At 31.7% G+C, this 21,623-nt stretch overlaps 1 protein-coding gene across 1 annotated transcript; it reads left to right on the forward strand.

Moving 5' to 3' along the window:
• Positions 1–954: 954 nt before the first annotated feature.
• On the forward strand, positions 955–2,667 carry J4E87_003162 (uncharacterized protein; the record flags this gene model as incomplete). Its single annotated transcript, XM_049374795.1, has 3 exons — positions 955–1,311; positions 1,362–1,650; positions 1,703–2,667. The coding sequence occupies 3 exons, from the start codon at positions 955–957 to the stop codon at positions 2,665–2,667; spliced, it is 1,611 nt and encodes a 536-aa protein (XP_049235786.1).
• Between the last annotated feature and the right edge of the window lie 18,956 nt (positions 2,668–21,623).

Here is a 21,623-nt window from a genome sequence, read left to right on the forward strand (position 1 = left end):
CTGTTGCACCGACTCGTCCATCTCTACCCCGACTGGGCGCTGGGCACACGTGGAGTCGCTCCAGCAGATGGGTTCCTGGAAGGCGCGGCTCTTTTCTCGTGTCAAACATCAACACCGAGACCACGGACGCCTGCTGCTGACATCCCACTCTAGGGTTTCTGCCGCGCTCGCATTGCATTGCACCGAGATTCGCTGATCAGTAAACTGACAATACCGGCGTGAAGGTCACCAATCGCTTACCTCTTGGAGGGCCGGAAGACACCGTGGAGGGAAGTGCGACCGCCGTGAAGGAGCTTGGCTGCCTGACACGACTCATCCTGGGAAAGCCAGCCGCCGCCAACTCGCTGCAGGCGGACGAAATCTTCCACCAGCCGCCTTGGGCCCAGCAACGAAGCTTCGCATGACACTCGCGCGAGCTTGACCCATCACATGCCTTCACGAGTGACGCGGGTGGCCTTTCGGCAGCATCTACGCCGATGTTTTACCACAAACGGACCCCCGCCAAGTGGTGGCACTCTCCACACTGCTTGATCCTACTCCGCATTCCCAAGCACTCCACTATCTGTATGGACGGCATGGTGGCGGGGTTGGCGAACCCCAGAGGCTAGCGACTCAAGATGCAGCGTTGGCGCCGACAGGGTCGCGCTTGCAGCACGCCTTTCCAGAATCCTACCTCGAACTGGGGTGCGGAAACAAGGAGATGATCACCAATGGTCAATACCCGGCTAGACGTTGAACGTGCAGGTTCTTGGATCCCAGGATTTGCGGAGTAGCCTGCCAGCCTGGGGTAGCTTGAGGCCGGGGAACGCTTGGACGGAACAATCTAAAATCGGGTAGAAATATCAACTCGACCGCTCCTCCATCCTGGCCAGCTCACTCGCGAGTCCTGGGGTTTCTTCTTTGCAAACCTCATTCTTTCTTCCGCTGTCAAGCTCTCGGAAGTTTCTTTTCAAGATGGCTACCACCAGAGCCAGTGCAGATGGCGTGCACCACACATCCGAGGCTGTTCGCCATTCGGACGATAAGCAGGACATTAGCCAGGTCGAGCGCGTGTTCTCCGAAGGAGGAGACGAGAAGGGCGACCATGCCGACTACAACCGTATCGACAAGGAGGTTGCCAAATACGCAAACGCTTCTGAGGTTTTCATCTCGGAAGAGGAGAACGCCCGGTTAAAGAAGATGATCGACCGTCGTGTACTGCCTATTATGGTCATCACGTACTTCCTGCAGTCGCTGGACAAGGGCACAATGTCCGCTACCTCCATCATGGGTATCCGTGAGGATATTCCCGCACTTCTTTCCAAAGAGACTGTGAGTTGCAAAGTCTGTGGGCACTAGTATCATGCACTGACTCATGACAGTTTGGGTGGCTCACCACCTGTATCTACCTCGCTGTACTGGTCGTCGAATACCCAACCAACTGGATTCTCCAACGAGTACCAGTAGCCAAATACCTCGGATTCAACATTCTTGCATGGAGTACCGTACTTGCCTGCCATGCAGCCTGCTTCAGCTTCCCTGCGCTCGTCGTTTGCCGAACACTCCTTGGTATCTTCGAGGCTGTCTGCCAGCCCGCGTTCCTCATCATGACTTCTCTCTGGTACAAGCGTGAGGAGCAGGCCCAGATCGTTACGTACTGGTACATGATGAGTAAGTTATACAAGATCAAAGACATGCAACACCAACTAATCCTTACCTACAGACGGCATGCAACAAATTGTCGGCGGTCTCCTTGCATACGCTTTCACCAACATCAGACATCCTAGCTTCTCTGCGAACCCCGGTAACGCTTCTATCCGATCCTGGCAAGCTATATTCATCACATACGGTTGCTTCTCCTTCATCTGGGGATTATGGGTCATCTTCCGCCTCCCCGACAGCCCCATGCGCGCCAAATGCTGGTCAGAGGAAGACAAGAAGCTCATGGTTGAGCGTGTACGCTCCAACCAAACAGGTCTCCAAAACAAAAAGTTCCGCGCCTACCAATTCAAAGAAGCCCTCCTCGACCCCCAAACCTACTGCTACATGGGCATTCAGATCTTCACCACTTTACCCACGTCAGGCCTCGGCGCCTTCTACAACATCATCATCAAAGACCTCGGTTTCGACACTCTGCAAGTCCAGCTCCTCGCCATGGTCCTCGGTGTCGTCATCATCGCCACACTGATGGGTTCCGCCTGGATGGTCAAGAAAACAAAGCAAAACCTGCTTACCATGGCCGTCTTCATGATCCCCGCCTTCGTCGGCACAATCATCATCATGACCGTTAAAAACACAAACAACGCTACCAAAGCCGGTCTGCTCATCTCCTACTGGATCGTCTTCACCTTCTGGGCCGCCCAGGGTCTCGGCATGTCCATGCTTACCCGCAACGTCGGCGGGCAGACCAAGAAATCCGTCTGCATCACCATGAACTTCTTCGCGTGGTGCGCGGGTAATGCGATTGGACCCAAGGTGTTTTTCGATGGCGACCCACGCTATCTCAAGTCCCTGGCTATTCATCTCGGGTGCTACAGCGCGCTGCTGGTGGTCATTGCGTTTTTGAGGTTCAACCTCACGCTCAGGAATAAGAAGAAGGACAGGGAGTTTGGAAAGGATATTAGCAATGCGCATGGCTTTGATGATTTGACGGATAAGGAGAACCCTAACTTTAGGTATGTTTACTAGGGGGGTTCTGATAGGAGGGGATGTGTGGTGGAGATAGTGTTGTATGAGCTATGAAATGTGCGTCGCATGAGCTATTTTACGACTTACTTATCATGTTACATTGCTTCTTGTTTCTCTAGTCCTGGTGATGGGTTGCAATCTCTGCCCAGTACTTGCTTTTCTTGTGGAAACGTCGCTAACACCATTCCGTCCCGCGCCCGTGGATGGGAATGGAGACGTACCAATTCTGCCTCTCTCAGGAATCAGCGTTATGATATACCAATTAGCCAAAGTGCAGTACCCGAAAGTAATCGCAATCGGATCATGATAAGATAAGTCCAGCCACAATATTAATGTAATCCTAGTTTTATTTGCTAAGGCGCTAGTCTAGAAGTAGATTTTTTCCTTCTATAACGCTACCTATGTAAATAGTAAATATTATAAAGCTATAAAATTAACTTATAACGCTTTCTCTCTACTTCTACTTCTACTAGAATTACTTACTATAGTAATTAATTACTATATTTACTAATACTAGCTACTACTTAATTTCTTCTACTATTTTAAAAAAGTACTACTTAGTATATATTAGCTATAGCTATACTAAAAATAGCTTCTAAAGTAGTACCTTAAGCTTTATAAGCTTATTAGTATAAAACTTAAAAAAACTAAAGATTAAAAAAAATATTAGTAACTTTACGCTATTATTTAAGTAAATTATATTATAAAAGTAGAATAGATTAATATAGAATTATATAAACGTAAACCTCTACTAAGTAATCTAGATAGAGCTATTACTTATAAGAGGTTTCTCTAGGTTTTTACACTAGTAGAGCCTATATATAATAGTTCTAGACCTAGAGCTCTATTAGTCTAATATTAGGCTAACACCTCTATAATATATATTTACTTCTAACAGCTTCTTCTAAAGCTCTCTACTATAATAACTTTATTACCTTTATATATCTTAATTATCTAATCTCTATAAAACTTTTATACGTTATTATAGTTAAATCTAAATACTACTTACTAGCGCGTAACTTATAAGAGTAGCTCTAGTAACTATTATAAATCTTTCTAGATATTTAAATACTTTACTTTTTAGCTTCTTTATATAAAAGAATACTAATTATAATTACGCGTAGCGCTATAATACTCTAGAGACTCTAGCTCTCTAGATAACTAATCTATATACTCTATTATCTATAATATCTTACTATTAGTAGAATACTACTACTACTAGTAACTACGCGCGCTTTACTATTAGTAGAGGTAATAGTAGCTATAATACCTAGACCTAAGACTCTATATAGTTATTCTACACTATTAGATACTCTTACGCTACTACTTCTATATTATAACTATCTTAGCTAAACTTAATATAGGCGTTATCTAGCCTATTAACTAATATTCTATTCTCTATACCTATCTACTACTAAATTGTCTATTAGTAGTTACTAGGCACTAATAACCTACTTTAAGTACCTTATTAACACGTACTAAGCTAGTTTCTATTCTATAGTAAGGCTAGTAATAGTAATAGTAATAATAATAGTAATAGTAATAGCTTCTAAATTCTAGAGCGTGTTATTAAAGCTTCTAATAACTTAGAGAGTAGTAAGACTACTACTATAATTATCTACTATAAGAAGAAATTAGTAGCCTTTAGTAACCTCTACTATTCTTTAATAAGCGCTAACTACTATCTCTCTTACTAAGCGCGTATTAATAATAATAATACTAACACTAATATTAACTCTAATATAGAAGGCGCTTAGATAAGTCTAAAGCTTTACTTAGGCGCTTATAATAGCTCTTTTATTACTAAGCTAAACCTCTCTACTTACTTATACTATAAGTAATAGCTATCTAAGTCTTTTATTATCTTTTATAATAATAATCTTACTACCTTTAAGATTTAGAAAACTAATATTAATAGCTAGGCTATCTATAAGAAAGGTCTAGTTAAGCTTACTAATCTAGAAGATGTTAGTAACACTAACACCTATATTATATTTATTACTAATATTATAGAGTAACTATACTCTATAAAGTATAATCTTAATAATAAGTATAGCTACGTAGACTTTCTTAGTAAATATTATTTTAAGTATACTAAGCTCTTAAAATCTTTATAAGAATAAAACTATAAGTTCTAGAATAGCGCTAACGCGTATAAGAGTAACCTTAAAAATATAAATACTTTTATTACTTTTCTCTACTAGTAACTAGTAAACTCTAAACACTATAGTATATAACTATAAGAATAGTTAAGAGATATGCGTAGTGCGCTATATTATAATAACTAGAACCTCTAGCGCGTTTCTACTAACCTTAAGAGTATAATACTTAATAAGAAGTCTTATAAGTCTAAGTATTATATAGAGTTTAATATACTTACTCTTACTAACACTACTATAAAGAACCTAGAGATCTAGCTTACTTAGGCTAAGAATAAGTCTACTTACTATAGCTACGCTAGCGCTCTTTCTCTAGACTACTCTAACTTAGATAATAAGAATAACTATAATAGAGAACTCTATATTAGTAGCTCTATAGATAGTTTACCTATATAGATAGGTACGCGTAAGAAAGTTAATAGTTCTATTATTACTAATCTAGAACTCTACTACTACTATTCTAAGAAGCTAGAGTCTAATATTTTTATAGATATTAACACTAGTAACACTAACTATATTATCTAGAAGATAGATATTCTTAATTAGTTTAATAAGTATCTATATAACTTTACTATAAAAACTAAAAAGCTTAACTATCTATATTAGAAGACTAGAAACTAGGCCTTTAGTAATATTTAGCTTAGATTTATTAATTCTAGCGCTAAGTTTATCTATAGTAATAAGATTTAGGCTATTCTTAATACTATTTATAAGTTACTAAATACTATAGTTACTACTTAATAGTAGTATAAGAGTGCTAAGTTATATATAAAGGCTAGTAAATCTATAAGTAAGTATATTACTTACTTTAATATAAGCATCTCTACTCTATACTAGACTAACTATATTAAGATCTAGTTTATATATAACTACCTTTCTTCTTAGTAGAAAAATATAACTACTTTTAAAGTTTTTAAAACTAATCTTACCTATCTAGAATTTTACTAGACTTTCTATCTTCTTAAGTAGTCTAACCTCTAGCGTCTTTTTATAAACGCCTCTAACTATAATATAAGTAACGTAGGCTAAAATAGTAGTAGCTAGAGTAGTAGTAATAATAATAAGAGTAATACTAGTAGTAGATATAGTAGAAATAATACTAGTAGTTCTAGCTTAAGCTCTTATAGTTATACTAAGATCTAGATTAAAGTTTTATACTACTTAAATTACTACTATAACTACTTTAAGAAGAATTATAGCTATAAGTCTAAGAATAGTTACTATTTAGGTTAGGCCTCTATCTTATTTAATACTTATAATAAGGTTTAAGGCGCTCTAGATAAAGCTATTACTAATAGTAGAGTTCTAGTTAGTAAGCTAGTTTATTCTAAGAAGACTTCTAGTGCTACTATAGAAGTTAACACTATTAATAGCTTCTCTAATCTTTTAGAAAACTAGCTATCTCTAGTAATAGTTATCTCTAGAAACTTCTATAGTATAAGAAGAATCTAATACTAGTACTAGCTAGCCTATTAATTTTACTTTCTACTCTATTAGTTAAGAAGAGTAAAGAAAAAAAGAACTTATATCTAAATTACTTTATTAATAATTCTTCTAAGCTTTTCTATTTCTCTATAGAAGATAGTAATATTAATAATAATAACTTTAAGCTAGACTCTACACTTAAAGTAATTATAGATTACGTTAAGGCTTTAGAATAATAGAGCCTAATAAGGTCTAGAATTACTATCTTAACTATTACTGCTACTACTATATATAGTAATATATACTAGCCTCTTATAGGCTAGTAATTAGTCTTTAAAGAAATAATCTCTAATTATAATACTTTATAATATATAGAAATTATAGATAACACTAGCTATATATTTTTCTTTCTTAACTTCTCTTATACTTACGCGTATAAATATAACTTTATACTTTTATACTAGTCTACTACTCTTAAGCTAGTAGATAGATCTACTATTACTAGCGTTACTTATATAACTTAGGTAGTAGTAACCTTTAGTACTTACTTAGAAGATATTCTTATCTATATTACTAAGCTTTTAAAAGTTTAAATAATTCTAGAGACTTTATAGTTCTAGACTTATAAGCTATATATTAACTAGAAAGATATAACTCTTAGCTTCTACTCTAACTACTATCTTTTCTAGTATATTTATAACTATTAGCTCTGCTATATATAGAGTAGTTACTACTAGAAGTATCTACTTCTCTAGCTTCTAGATTCTTATTATAAGGTAGCCTACTACTTAAAAGCTTCTTCTCTAATTAATATTACTTATATATTAAGTTAGGTTATAGCTACTATAGTATACTAAGACTAGAATATTAGTATTACGTTTTATAATAAGATTTGCTGCCTTGTAAATATAAGTAATAAGAAATAGTAGAATATATAATACCTCTACGCTATAGGCGCTAAAGTACTTTTTAAAAATTATAAAAAGTTTTATAATAAGATAGAATAGCTATATATATCTAAATAAAATATTCTTAACTACCTCTCTAAGATTCTTTATACTTTATACTAGAGCTTTAACCTAAAAGAAGCTAATAAGATATCTAATTACTATAATAACTTAAATTATAAAATTATACTTAAGCTTAATAATATAGACTAGCTACTATAACTATCTTTATAGCGCCTTTAACTTATATCTTAAAATAAAGTATAGATAGTAAAGCTATATATTAATAATATAGTTAAGAAGAGATATATTAAATATAGTATCTCTACCTAGACAGCGCCTTTACTAGTTATAAGAAAACCTAGTAGTAGTATCTATATATACGTTAATTACTAGAGACTAAACGCCTACACTATTAAGAACTAGAATACTCTACCTCTAATTTATAATATACTAACTAAACTCTCTAAGGCTAAGTTCTTTTCTAAAGTTAATATTATTACTACGTTTAATAAAATTAGAATTAAGAATAAATATAAGTATTTTTTTATATTTATTATACTCTATAAGCTATACTAGTATATAGTTATACTATTTAGAATGTATAATAGCTCTAGAACTTTCTAGATATATATTAATAACGTCTTATATAAGTATCTAGATAAGTTCTATATAGTATACCTAGATAATATAATTATCTTTAGTAAGATATAGTAGTAGTATAAGAATTACCTTATACGTATTATTATCTAGCTGTTCTAGGCTAGCCTACTAATAGATATACTTAAGTCTAAGTTTATAAAGATAGAGGTAAAGTTTCTTAGACTTATTATTATAGCTAATAGAATTAAGATAGACTCTAATAAAGTTAGCGCTATCTAGAACTAGAAACTTCTCTAGTCTTTTAAAAATGTGTAAGCTTTTCTAAGCTTTATAAACTTCTACTAACACTTTATATATAAGTTCTTAGATATTACTAAACTACTAATATATCTTATCTATAGTAACTCTAAATAGTTTAAAATAACTCTAGAAGCTAAATAAGTATTTATAGCCTTAAAGGTTGCGTTTTATAGTAATATAGTTCTAGTACACTTTAACCTAGATCTTAAATATATTCTTAAGACTAATACTTCTAACTACGTCTATATAGCTATACTCTTCTAGGTTTAGTATAATAGTACTATACGTCTAGTTACTTATCTTTCTAAGAAGATAACTCTAACTAAATATAATTATAAAATATATAATAAAAAACTTCTTACTATTATATAAGTCTTTAAGAAGTAGTACTCTAAGCTTACTAGTATACTTATAGCTATAAACGTCTTAATAGACTATTATAGCTTTAAATACTTCTATACTAAGTATACTCTTAATTACTATTAAGTCTAGTAGACTAAGTTTCTAGAGAAGTTTAACTTTAATATTACCTACTACTTTAGAAAATAGAGTACTAAACCTAATAGCCTTACTTACTGTACTAGTAACCTTCTAGAGAAAGTTACTAATAATTACGTTTAGTATTAGTGTTAGACTCTCTTAGAAGATTACTATTAGAATAGTAGTAGCTATATAGCTATACAACTTGCTAGTCTCTACTTAGATAATAACCTCTATAATCTATTCTCTATTCTTACTCTTATCTAAAAGATAGATAAGAGCTTTACCTTATTAAGCTCTACCTTTTATATTAGTTTTACTTATTTTTCTCTTAAGAGTAGTTACAACCTATATAATAATATTAAAGAAGTAGATAAGTGTCTACTAGAGAAAATTATAGTAGAGCTCTATCTAAGTAATACTTATCTCTATAATATTAAGCTAGCTCTTAATTCTAATAAATATTATATTTTATACTACTTTATAGTAGAGAGTATATAGATAGAGCTTATAGACCTAGAAGCTAGTAATAATAGAAAGCTTTTTATTAGTAATAGATATTTAGTAGTTCTCTTTAGTAAGAAGCTTTATACTTATATTATCTCTTACGTATATAATAGCCTCTCTAGAGAATATAGTAGCTATACTACTATATATTAATAAGTTAGCTAGTAGTACTATTAGTAAAGTATAACTAATATAATTATATAGTTTATAAATAACTATATAATATATAAGCGCTCTAAAGTTAATTATACTATAAAGTATAGGCTATTATATCTACTCTCTATACTAACTTAGTACTAGAAGAATATCTCTATTAACTTTATTACTTCTCTATCTAAGTCTACCTAGTATAGCTATAACTATTACTACGTTATAGTTATTATAGATAGGCTATCTAAGATAAAGAAGTTTATTACTATAGAAAACTTAGAGGTTTCTACTATTATTAATAAGTTTATAAAGTATATCTAAAAGCTAGAAAGCTATTCTAGGTTAGTAGTTTCTAACTATAGGCGCTAGTTTACCTTCTATTTCTAGAACTACTTATATAAATAGGTAGAGACCTAGCTAAAGCTATTAATAGCCTATTACCTAAAGATAGATAGTTAGACTAAGAACGTAAACGCTAACCTTAAGTAGTATCTAAGGTTATATATTAACTATCTATAGATAGACTAAGCGTAGCTATTACTATTAGTAGAATTTAAAGCTAATTTAGCTATAAGTACTATAATAGGCTTATCTTTATTTCTTACTATAAAGAGTTAGTAGCTAAAGTCTAGGCTAGAGCCTATATATATAATTTAACCTTTTTATAATTACTTTACTATTACTTAATAATAGCGCAACGCTAACGCTTTTACCTACTATATTAATATAATCTATATCTTTCTTTAAGAATAGATACTATAGACTTAGAATAAAATAAAGAAGTTTATAGATATAAATAGGTATCTAGCGCTATACTTTATAGTAGGTAACTAGATTATATTAAATATACGTTATATTTAGACTAAGTAATCTATTAAATTATTAGATTATAAGAATATAGAGCTGTATTAGATTACTTACGTTATTAATAATATAGCTTATAAACTAGACTTACTACTATAGCTTAAAGCTATATTCTCTACCTTCTACTTATAGCTTCTATAAGTCTATAAAGATAACGCTCTATCTAAACAACTCTAAGTAGCTAATATAGTCTCTTCTAAGGTCTACTTATATAATAATAATAGTGCTATTAAGTATATTATCTTCTAGGTTCTTAACTTATAGATATAATATACTATAGTTAACCTCTATATAGAATAGCGTAGGCTATTATAGTATAAGGTTAAGTAGGTAGGTAATAACTAGTCTAAGCTCTAGTAGATATATAGTAACTTATAAAGTTATAAGAACTCTATATAGAACTTCTATAATTATAATTCTAACTATCTAGAACTATATATTATATTCTATAACTATAATAATAATAGAGAGCTTACTATTACTCTACTCTAACTATTAGACTTTATATACTTAGAAAAAACTAGCTAGTTATTTAAAGACTTGTCTAGCTATAATACTATTAAAGCCTACTAGGTTAATTATAACGCACGTTTCTACCTAACTTTAGCCTCTATAGTTATTAGTAGCTATAAGGTAGTTAGTTATAAGGCTAACTACTCTACTTACTACCTAGCAGCTTTAGCTAGAATAGTATTCTCTATAGTACTCTAGTAGGTTAGTAGAATTAATAATACTTTATATAAGAGATTATACGTAGATATACTTCTCTATTTAGTAGAATAGTAATAGTCTTACTATCTATAATAGTTTTAGATATTCTTATTAAGAGGTACTTTTATCTTTACTTCTCTTTCTTAACGTCTACTTAGAATAGAACTTTAAGTAGTTTTAGAGAGAGATATATAATAGTTCTAAGTCTAGAGCTCTATTAGCCTAATATTAGGCTAATACCTCTATAATATATATTTACCTCTAATAGCTTCTTCTAAAGCTCTTTACTATAATAACTTTATTACCTCTATATACTTTAATTATCTAATCTTTATAAAACTCTTATACTACGCTTATATAGGCTAGTATAGTCTAGAAAGATTTAGAGAGATTTAGAGTAGTCTATAGCTAAGTAGTTATAATAAAGTTTTTTTTTTTTCTAGAAGTGCGTTCTATATAAGATAGAAAATTAAAAAAATTTAGAAGATTATATAAGCGCTAAGCTTAGGCTAAAATATAGCTTATATATTAATATTAGAGAATCTCTTTTTAGGCTACTTACTTAGACTTCTTACTTCTATCTATTATTTAGTAAGTATTTCTAAAATTCTTATATATTAGAATTAGTTTAGACTACTTTAGATTAGAGTAGATCTAGGCTAGCCTAGCGTAGTCTAGTTTTACTTTTTTCTTTCTTTTACTAATAAGTGTAGAAGCCTATTAACTAATACTATTAACTATAATTTAGTATAATCTTACGCTATCTATTTCTATCTTTTACTACTTAGAGTATTTTAGTAATAACTAGCTATCTTTAATTCTAATCTAGTTCTATTTATATAAATATAGTTATAATATAGGCGCTTAGAGCCTAGTAACTAAGAGATATAACTACTAAAACTAAATATAACCTAAATAGTTATATACGCTATAGTAATATCTTATATACTACTATTAAAAATAACTAGTAGACTAATCTAGTACTTTACTACTATCTACTAAATAAGAACTATAAGATATAGATTAGTACTTCTTTCTAGAGCTATCTATACTAATTTATACTAACCTAGATCTTATAAAGTAAAACTACTATAATAGCGTTTTATACTATTAGTAAGAAGAAAGCTTTAACTCTTTTTTACTATATTTTCTATAACTTATCTAGTTAAGATTATTTTTAAGTAAGTAATACTATTCTAGTATAATTTAGACTAATTTAGACTAATTTAGTTACCTAAGTATACTATTTCTAGTATTATTATAATATAGATAAAGATTTATAAAATATACTTTTAGGTACTCTTAAACGCTTTAGTCTATAATATCTTAAATACCTTTACTATAGATAAGTTATTTTTAAAGTAAAATATTAAGATCTAAGCTACTACCTTTACTATATAAGTAATCTAGAGTTATCTATACTAATCTATACTAATCTAGATAAAAATACTATCTAATATATTAATAATAAAAATACGCTTTTATACTTTAGTAAGTATATCTAGTTTAATACTAAGATTCTTAGAGTTACTTAGAAGGCTAAAGCTTATAATAACACTAATAGAGCTTTTAAGACTTCTAGTAAGCGCGTAAGTATACTTTTTTTTATTCTAATCTAGATCTATTTAATCTAGTCTAGAAGAAAAAGAATATAATTTTTTTTAAAAAGAAAGTTCTAGCTCTAGAGGCTAAGGTTAAGAGTCTTATTAACTTACTATTCTTAATTAAGAGTAAGCTATTTAAAGCTACTAGAGATAGCTTCTAAACTAATTACTTTACTTTACTTTAGATTAACTTAGTATAGCCTAAGTCTATTTAGAGCTATCTTTAGGTTAATTTAGATAGTTTTATTCTAGTTAGCGTTTTCTAGTTATAGAGTTTAGCGTCTAAGATATCTTAGTATAGATTAGTCTAGATTAGCTTTCTAGAGTTTTTTTTAGTTCTAATCTACTTATTATTATTCTTTATATAGTAATTAGTTACTATCTAGTTTAGATAGGTTTAGATTAGTATAGATTAGCTTTAGCTCTAGAAATATAATTATTAATTTCTTTATACTTATAATTAAGATTTAAGTAATTTTAAAGTCTATTATACTTAGAAAATCTATTAATTTATTTAATCTAATATATTCTCTAGCCTACTCTATTAGAATATTAGACTAAGCTAATCTAAATCTATCTAGCTCTTTCTAAACTTACTTTAGTATAATTATCTCTAGTTAGAGTATTCTTAGAACTTCTTAAATATTCTTATAGCGCTAAGAAAGATCTTCTCTAAAAGTAGCTATTAATTATTAGAGTTTAGGTAGCCTATCTATTTAACTAAGTATATTTAAGAATCTTCTACTTTTTACTTCTTAAGTATTCTATCTACTTTATATATATTATTACCTACTTATAAAGTAATATAATAGAGTAAATCTTAGTTTTTCTAGACTAGACTAGTATTAGAAGTATTCTTTAGTAAGCTAATATAAAAGACTAGGTAGATTCTACTATCTTTTAAGAAGTTTAGTTAGTAGACTTACTTACTAATTTATTTTATTACTTTAAGTAGACTCTAGTACTTATAGTTTAGTTTCTTTTTAGGTCTAGTTATATAGATATTATATATATCTAGTATAATCTAATTACTAACCTTAAACTTCTTAGACTTATAGCTTTTATTATATACTTTCTATTAGTACTTTTAAGCTCTTACTAAGTTCTATTATACTATTTTATATACTTTTTTATATAGTTTCTAGTCTTAGAGCGCGCGCTTAGATAGTCTAGTTAGATTTAGGCTAGTTAACTCTAGTATAGATAGAATTATATAGCTATATACTAGCTTAAATAGAGTAACACTAGTTAAGTTATATTTAAAGTTATTATATATAAACTTAGTATTAGCTAGTAGAGTTACTTAGTTATTTTACTTATAGTTTATATAAACTCTAAAATATTACTCTAGAACCTAATTTATACACTTTATCTAGCTATTAGTCTAGAGATAAAAGGCTATTAATAGTAGTTATCTAGTCTTTAAGTATTAAGTAAAGGTGCTCTAGTATACTAATATAAATAGCACTTCTTTATTAGTAACTACTAACTTTAGTAAACTATAAAGGTATATAATCTTCTAATAGAAAGTTTTAGCTAGTTCTAGCGCGTTTAGGTTACCTCTAGATAGTATAAAGTATACTATTTTAGAGAAGTAGTATATAACTATAAGTATACTATTATACTCTTACTCTTCTAGAGTACTTAGAAGTAACTTAGTAATAAAGTTTATAGTAATATTTTTCTAGATATTAGCTAGTATAAGTAGTAACTATAGTTCTTTATATCTAGTATATCTAGTAGATTTTATTCTTACGTAGGTTATATAAAACTAATAGTAGTTTTTAACTATTTATTAGACCTTTAGCTACTAGAATTCTTTTAATATAAAATCTAAAGTTTAGATAAACTTAAAGTAACTTACTAAGAGGTTATTATAGTAAGCTTATAAAACCTTAATATAGGCTACTTCTAGAATATAAAGTTTTTCTTTATAAAGAAGTATATTATCTAATTTTATACTCTATTAGTTTACTTACTATAGTTAAGTATTATCTAATATTAATAGTACTTCTTTAGTAAGATCTACGTGCTTATTACTAAGTATACTTTCTCTAATAGTATTACGTATAGAGTATAGTAGTTTAGTCTAGTTAGTAAGTAATATTAGTTAACTTAGAGTAATAGCTTTAGTTATACTTATAACTACTCTAATCTAAAGTTCTCTTACTTTTTCTAAAGTAACTATACACTCTTTAGAGCTATTTATATTAGTTAACTATAGCTTATACTAAAGCTTTACTAGTAACTTTTTATTACTACTAGCTAAACTTACTACGTTTTTATTTAACTTATAATTTAGGCGTCTAGATAGTTTATTAGTAGAGTTAGTCTACCTAAAGTAGTAGACTATAGTAAAGTAAAAAGTAGCTAGCTATTTTACCTATTTAGCCTACTTATATAATAGTACCTTAGTAGATATAAACTTTTATAAGTTATAGTAGTTTATATAAAAAGTAATATTATAAGCTATACTTTTAAAGTAATATCTCTAGTATTTAAAGGCCTTTACTACTATAAGAAGTTCTTTATTATATATATTATAATTACACTTAGTAGAAGTTATCTTACGTAAATAGTACGTAATTAGATACTATAGATTCTTACTATTAGATTCTAGTCTAGACTAGTTTAGAATTCTAGAGATTATAAAGTCTAAAGTATTAGTTTCTACTTTATAAAGTAGGCTAAAGTTAAAATAAACTAGAATAGAGCTTATAGTAAATCTTTTTTTAAGAATCTTAAAAGTTTTAATAGTATTAAGTTCTAGCTTAATTAGACGTAATTCTTTTTATTATTATTAGTAGCTACTCTTACTTACTTTAGATAGCTTTTAAATAATCTAGTAAAAAAAAGTAGCTATTTTAGAGAACTTTTCTATAAAGCGCTAGTAGTAGTTAGTAAAGCTTAGAAAGATTTAAACGTCTTTAACTAAGGCTAGTATAAGCTAAGATTAAATAGTATTAATATAGTTAGTCTCTATCTCTACTCTCTATAGAGTAACTATAAAATCTAAGTAGTTTACTTTTTAAGTATAGAAGTTACACTTAGAGAGTTTAGTATATAGCCTATACTAGATAAGTTTAGATAATACTTTTTAGACTTAGCTAACGTATTTCTTTTTATTCTAAGAGTAGATAAGAATATTATTAAGGTATATAATATAGTAGATATCTAGTAGGTCTAATAGAATTAAGTTAATATAATTCTAGAATACTATAAAAGTATTAGTAAGACTAAATAGTATTATAGTATATTTAAAATAGCTATATCTAGTATAGAAAGCTATTTTCTACTTATCTTTCTTCTTAATATAGATATAGTAGTAAGTATTCTATAAGTCTAGTTTAGTGTAGATTAATATAGATCTAAGTTAATTAAGAAACTTTTCTATAAGTAGTAGTAGATAATAGTTTTTTATAGTAATTATATTAAGGCTATAGTAGTCTATATATAACTAGAGAGAGCTATTCTTCTTTTTTATAAATAGAATTAGCGCTTCTATCTTAAAGGTAGAGTACCTAATCTATTTTCTAGCTAAGTTCTTATTAATATATTTATATAGTATCTCTATCTTTATTACTAATAGACTATAAAGTAGTTTATAAGGTAGATTCTTCTTCTTCTTTAGATTAATTACTATCTTATATAGTTTATATTTAGCTAGAATAGTAGCGTCTTCTTTAGAAAAAACTTTTATCTAGAAGCTATAGTACTAATAAAGTAGAGTACTATTATCTAGGCTAGCCTAGCCTACTACTAGTAAAAAGCTATTATTATCTTTATTAAAGAGTATAGCTATAAATTATTTAGAGGTCTCTAAAGTAATCTTATAGTATTTAGTCTACTTTATAAATTTTATAGATTTTAAAATAAAGTTTAGAGTAAGTTACTATTACTCTAGCTATAGTATACTTAGAATTATATTAAATTCTTTAAAGTTTTTTAGATAGAACTCTTTCTACTCTTTTTAGATAGTATTATAGCTATTAGTTATAGTATACTTTATATCTACTTAGCCTAATATAGCTAGTTTTTAGCTATTAAGACTATAGAACTAAGTTATACTATCTTAGTATAGTACGTATCTAGCTTTGCTAGCTATAGCTTAACTAATAAAGTTAGTTTTAGCACTACTATTAAGAAGCGCCTAAATATAAATAGACCTAGATTTAGCTAGAATAGTACCTTCTATAGTAATTAGAAATAAGCTTACTATTTCTAGTCTAGTCTTGCGCTTACTACTTATAGTAGTAATAAAACTTTTAAAGTATATAATAAGTCTCTTAAACTATAGAGTTAAGTAGTCTAAAAGTATACTTTTCTCTTTTAGATACTAGTAGAGTTAGAATACTTCTTTTTATAGTACTTTTTATAGTAGTAGTTATAGTATTTAACTTAACTAATATTCTTTATACTTATTTAGGCTACTAGAGTAGTTATAGATTTCTTCTTAAGTAGTATATATAGTTTTATCTCTTAGCTAGATAGGCTATACTAGTTAGTGTTATACTATATCTACTTAAAGAGTAACTAGTCTCTTCTAGTATTATCTATACTTATCTAAGTTTATCTAACTTAAAGTATAGATCTAAAAGCTCTATACTACTAATTAGCCTTAGCCTCTAGTGCTATAAAGCTATACTACTTCTATTTAATATTATCTAGCTATTTACGTATCTTTAGATTAAGAGTAGAGTAGAAGTTATAGATATAATTTTTATTAGTATTATTAAGAGTAGCTTAAGCGTTAAGCTTTTTCTATTATATTTTAAGATAGTTAAGAAGCTTAGTAGAGATATAATAATACTATCTTATATTCTTAATCTTTTTCTTAGCTATTTACTTATATTTAAAAAGAAAGCTAAGAAACTCTAGTATAGCTAACTTTAGAGTAGCTTAAATTAGAACTAGCGCTTCTAAGTTAGCTATAATAGCTCTAGCTATTCTTTTCTAATAGTTAAGTTAGTAGTCTCTAAGCTATCTAATTATAAAGTTAACTTATATAGTTAAGTTAGTTAAAGTAGAGTTACTTTTAAAGAAGTATTTATAAGCTTTAGTCTAGCTATTAAGTTATACTCTATTTTTACTTTTAAAACGCGTTAAAAAGTTAGATTTTAAAAGTAAAATCTTAAAAGATTTAGTCTAGTATAGAGTACTCTTAGTAAGCGTAGCTAGAGCTAGTATTAGTATAAGTAGTAGTAGAGTCTAAAAGTTACTTTTAGTAAGTATAGCCTTAAGAGCCTTATATTAGACGCGTAAAGTAGTAATCTTTATATACTATTTAGCTTCTAATAAAAGCTATTCTTTCTATTTAAGTTCTTACTAAAGAGTTAATAGTATTAGTTTATTAATAGATATTCTTTTTTTAACTAGTAGTATTTCTATAGTAGATATTAGAGCTTATAATTTTTCTTTAGTAGTAGTTAGAGCTAATAGTATATTAGCTAGCCTAGACTAGACTTAGAAAGCTACGTTTTCTACTATACTACGTAATTATAATAAAACTATATTTATAGTATTACTAATAGTTATAAGTAGAGGTTTATATTATAAAAGTAAAATAGATTAATATAAAATTATATAAACGTAAACCTTTACTAAGTAATCTAAGTAGAGCTATTACTTATAAGAGGTTTCTTTAAATTTCTACGCTAGTAGAGCTTACGCTTACGTAGGCTAGTATAGTCTAGAAAGGTTTAGAGAGATCTAGAGTAGTCTATAGCTAAATAGTTATAATATATATACTATTATTAAGTCTTTTAAATAGAAAGATAGCTATCTTTATCTTAAGTATACGTTTTATTTACTTTTTTTTTTAATAGTATAAATTATAAAGTTTCTTAAAAAATAAAGCTATATAATAAATAATCTTATATTTAAAAAGTAGAGAAAGAACTAAAAAAGTAAAATAAGCTACCTAAGTATTAGTAATAATAAGAAAATAGTAGTTAAAGTAGTTAAAGAAAATTATTATACTTATAATTATAATAAAAAAGTAAAAGAAGTAATAGTAGAGAAGCTTTTATATATAAGCTAGTTAGGCTTTATATTTAGTTTTATAAAATAAGCTATCTCTACTTTATAAGCTATTATAAAACTTATTATAATAACTTATTATATATTTATTATAGAGTTATTCTTTACTACTATAAGTATATATAAAGATAACTACTTTAAATAAATAGCCTAGTAAACTACTATTACTAAATATCTTCTTTTCTAATATATATAACTAAAGTACTCTTGTAAAAAGACCTCTTAGGCTTAAGCGTAAAAGACAGAGAAGTCTGGCTACAAGAAAAGCGACCCATCCCCACACGTTCCGAGGCCGGACCCACTACCCGTGCTAGCGGGAAAGCTACGCGACGCGTCCCTGATCACGGCTCCGCGGCGAGCCTGTGCCACGAACGGTGCATCTTCTTAGCTGGTACTACCCATCTGCAGCCGGCCTGTACATCGCACTCGGAATATTCTTATCGTTACCCTTATATTTTACTCGAAGTATGTACAACCTTGGAAATGCCCGCTTTGCTCGTCTCGGCTTGCTCCGGAGGGTGAGATGTTGGGACTCCTGATGCTGATACGTCACAGGTAGATTCGCGCACATCGAAAGAGCTTTCGCATACTGCGACTATATCATCGCTCCTGATATCATACGAATCAAGGAGTCTTTGCGACACCTGCTCCTGCCTCCTCCTCCTCGCTCCTTCCTCCAGCGTCCTGGACTATACCATCGCTCGTAGCCGCATAACCTCGAACCCGCGACAATGGCCAGAAGAAATAGAGGACATCAAGGAGGGCATGGAAACCATGGGGGAGGATATCGAAACAACGGATACAACCAACAGAGAACAGACACGGGAATACCAACGAACGAGCTTCTATCCTATCTGCGTGGACGCCATGTGAGACTCGATCCGGCACTAGAGCAGCGAGAAGCGGTGAGACCTCGGCTGAGTCGCCCAATCCAAGCATGGGGGCTCTTTGTCGACAAAGATGTACTCGGCACCACCAAGATGTACGCAATTCTGGGTCACGTCCCCGGCATATACACTGATTGGAACTATGTCGAAAAGAACGTGCTCAAAGGTTTCAGCGGCAACGGCAAACTGAAAGTCAATTCTGTTGCCCAAGCATGGCAATGGCTACACGCGAGGCGCACTCAGGTCGACGATGCGCTCAAGCGTGAAAAAGGTCGCGCCTGGTTGGCTCTGCAGCCTGCACTGTCTCAGCCGCAACAACAAGTTCCTCAGCAGCAGCAACCAATTCCTCAACAGCAGCAACTAATTGCTCACCAGCAGCAACAAGTTGCTCATCCGCCACAACAGCACATCCCTCATGTGCAGCAGCAAGCTCCTCAGCAGCAGCTTTCGCTCCAGCAACTACCACGAGAACACCGATTGAGACTAATACAACAGATGATGGTACTAGTACCACAAGGAGGACTAAACCCTCAGCAACAACAAGCACTAATGCAAGGGTTGCTAGAACGCGAACAAGCACTTGGACTTCACGGACTGCCGCATCAGCATGCATCTTCTTCAGGCTCAAGCTCACGAGTTTCTCAAGATGCTTCGGAAGAGCCCGCTTCTGATGAGGAGCATATCGTGTCAGAAACAGACATCGCTGAACCTGAGGTTGAGTTGAGTCTTGAGCAGGAACGGGTGGTACAACGCATCATGCGAGGACGCAACGTTTTTTACACGGGCTCTGCTGGCTGTGGAAAGTCCGTCGTACTCCGAGCCTTTAAGAAGAGACTGGAAAAGATGGGCAAGCGAGTGTTTGTGACTGCGCCCACAAACCTTGCTGCGCTCAACGTAGGAGGCATCACGACATACAGTTACGCCAACTGGCATGTGAACACCAACAGGATAGGTCTCAGGAGCAATAAATTTCAGACCGATATCGCCAACATACAAGAGACTGACGTTCTCGTCATCGATGAAATCAGTATGTCGGAGAGCAATTTCCTCGAGCGCCTCAATCACTTGATGAAGGTTGCTAGAGGGAATGACAAACCTTTCGGTGGAGTGCAGATGGTCGTCACAGGAGATGTAAGTTGACACGCCAAACTCAGCAACCTCACATCCTAACCATCGTAGTTCTGTCAACTACCACCCGTGAAACCCTTCAAAAATTGTTTCCGGTGCGGAAAGCAGCTCACCCCCGACAGAAATTATAAGCCTAGCACATACGAGTGTAAAAACAACAACTGCGAGGAAACGATGTTCTACGACCGCAACAAGTGGGCTTTCCTCAGCAACGCATGGAGGGTAAGCAATCTCCGGTTCTGTTAGTTTGAAAACGACGCTTACGTGATCAGGAATGTAATTTCGAATGCTTTCATCTGACGAAAATCTATCGACAAGGCGATGAAGAATTTCAGTCAATTCTACAAGCCATTCGACAGCGTAAGTCCCTGCCAAATCAGTCTGACATCTCGACGGATGTTGTTTAAGTATTGGAAATATTACTAACAGTACGAAGTCGGAATTGATGAGACCCCACGCGAGATCAAGAATCGTTTACTTGTGGCCCGTTCAGGAATGGAGGGTGCTATGGAGTTATCCACCCACAACGACCATGTTAGGGAGGTCAATGAAAGAGAGGTTGCGAGGCTACCGGGTAGGCCCAGAGTGTACGAAAGCAAAGATTTTCTGTCTCTCAAAGACGCCGATAGAAACAACAAATACTTGCTCCATCTCAAGCGACGGCCTCAAGGCCCTATTGTACGTGGGATCAACTTACCGACCGATACACGCTAACGTCTATACAGGGCGAAGAATCTCATCGCTATGAGATAACCCTGACACTCAAGAGAAACATGCGCGTCGTACTGACCAAGAATATTTCCCCAGAGGAAGGTCTCGTCAACGGATCACAAGGCCAACTAATTGGCTTCGAGCCGTTCGCTTTCGACAAGCTACCCAAGAAGAACGTCGACTTGAGCGGTCCCCATGCGCGGTACGCTCAGGACGAAATCGAACGATTCTGCGAGGAAAATGGTAATCCAGAATGGCCCATCGTAAGGTTCGACAATGGCAAAACCAGAACCATATACCCCGATTGTCTGGTCTCGGAACATGGCGTCGGCAAACCACCTAGTCGCATCTCGCGCACACAGGTCCCGTTGATGGCCGGCTATGCTATGACTATTCACAAATCTCAGGTATGTTACTAACAGTTTGTAAACTTGCGCGTGC

The sequence above is a fragment of the Alternaria ethzedia genome, assembly GCF_023757985.1.
Source record: "Alternaria ethzedia strain BMP 0044 chromosome Unknown scaffold_5, whole genome shotgun sequence".
Taxonomy (NCBI): Eukaryota; Fungi; Ascomycota; class Dothideomycetes; order Pleosporales; family Pleosporaceae; genus Alternaria; species Alternaria ethzedia.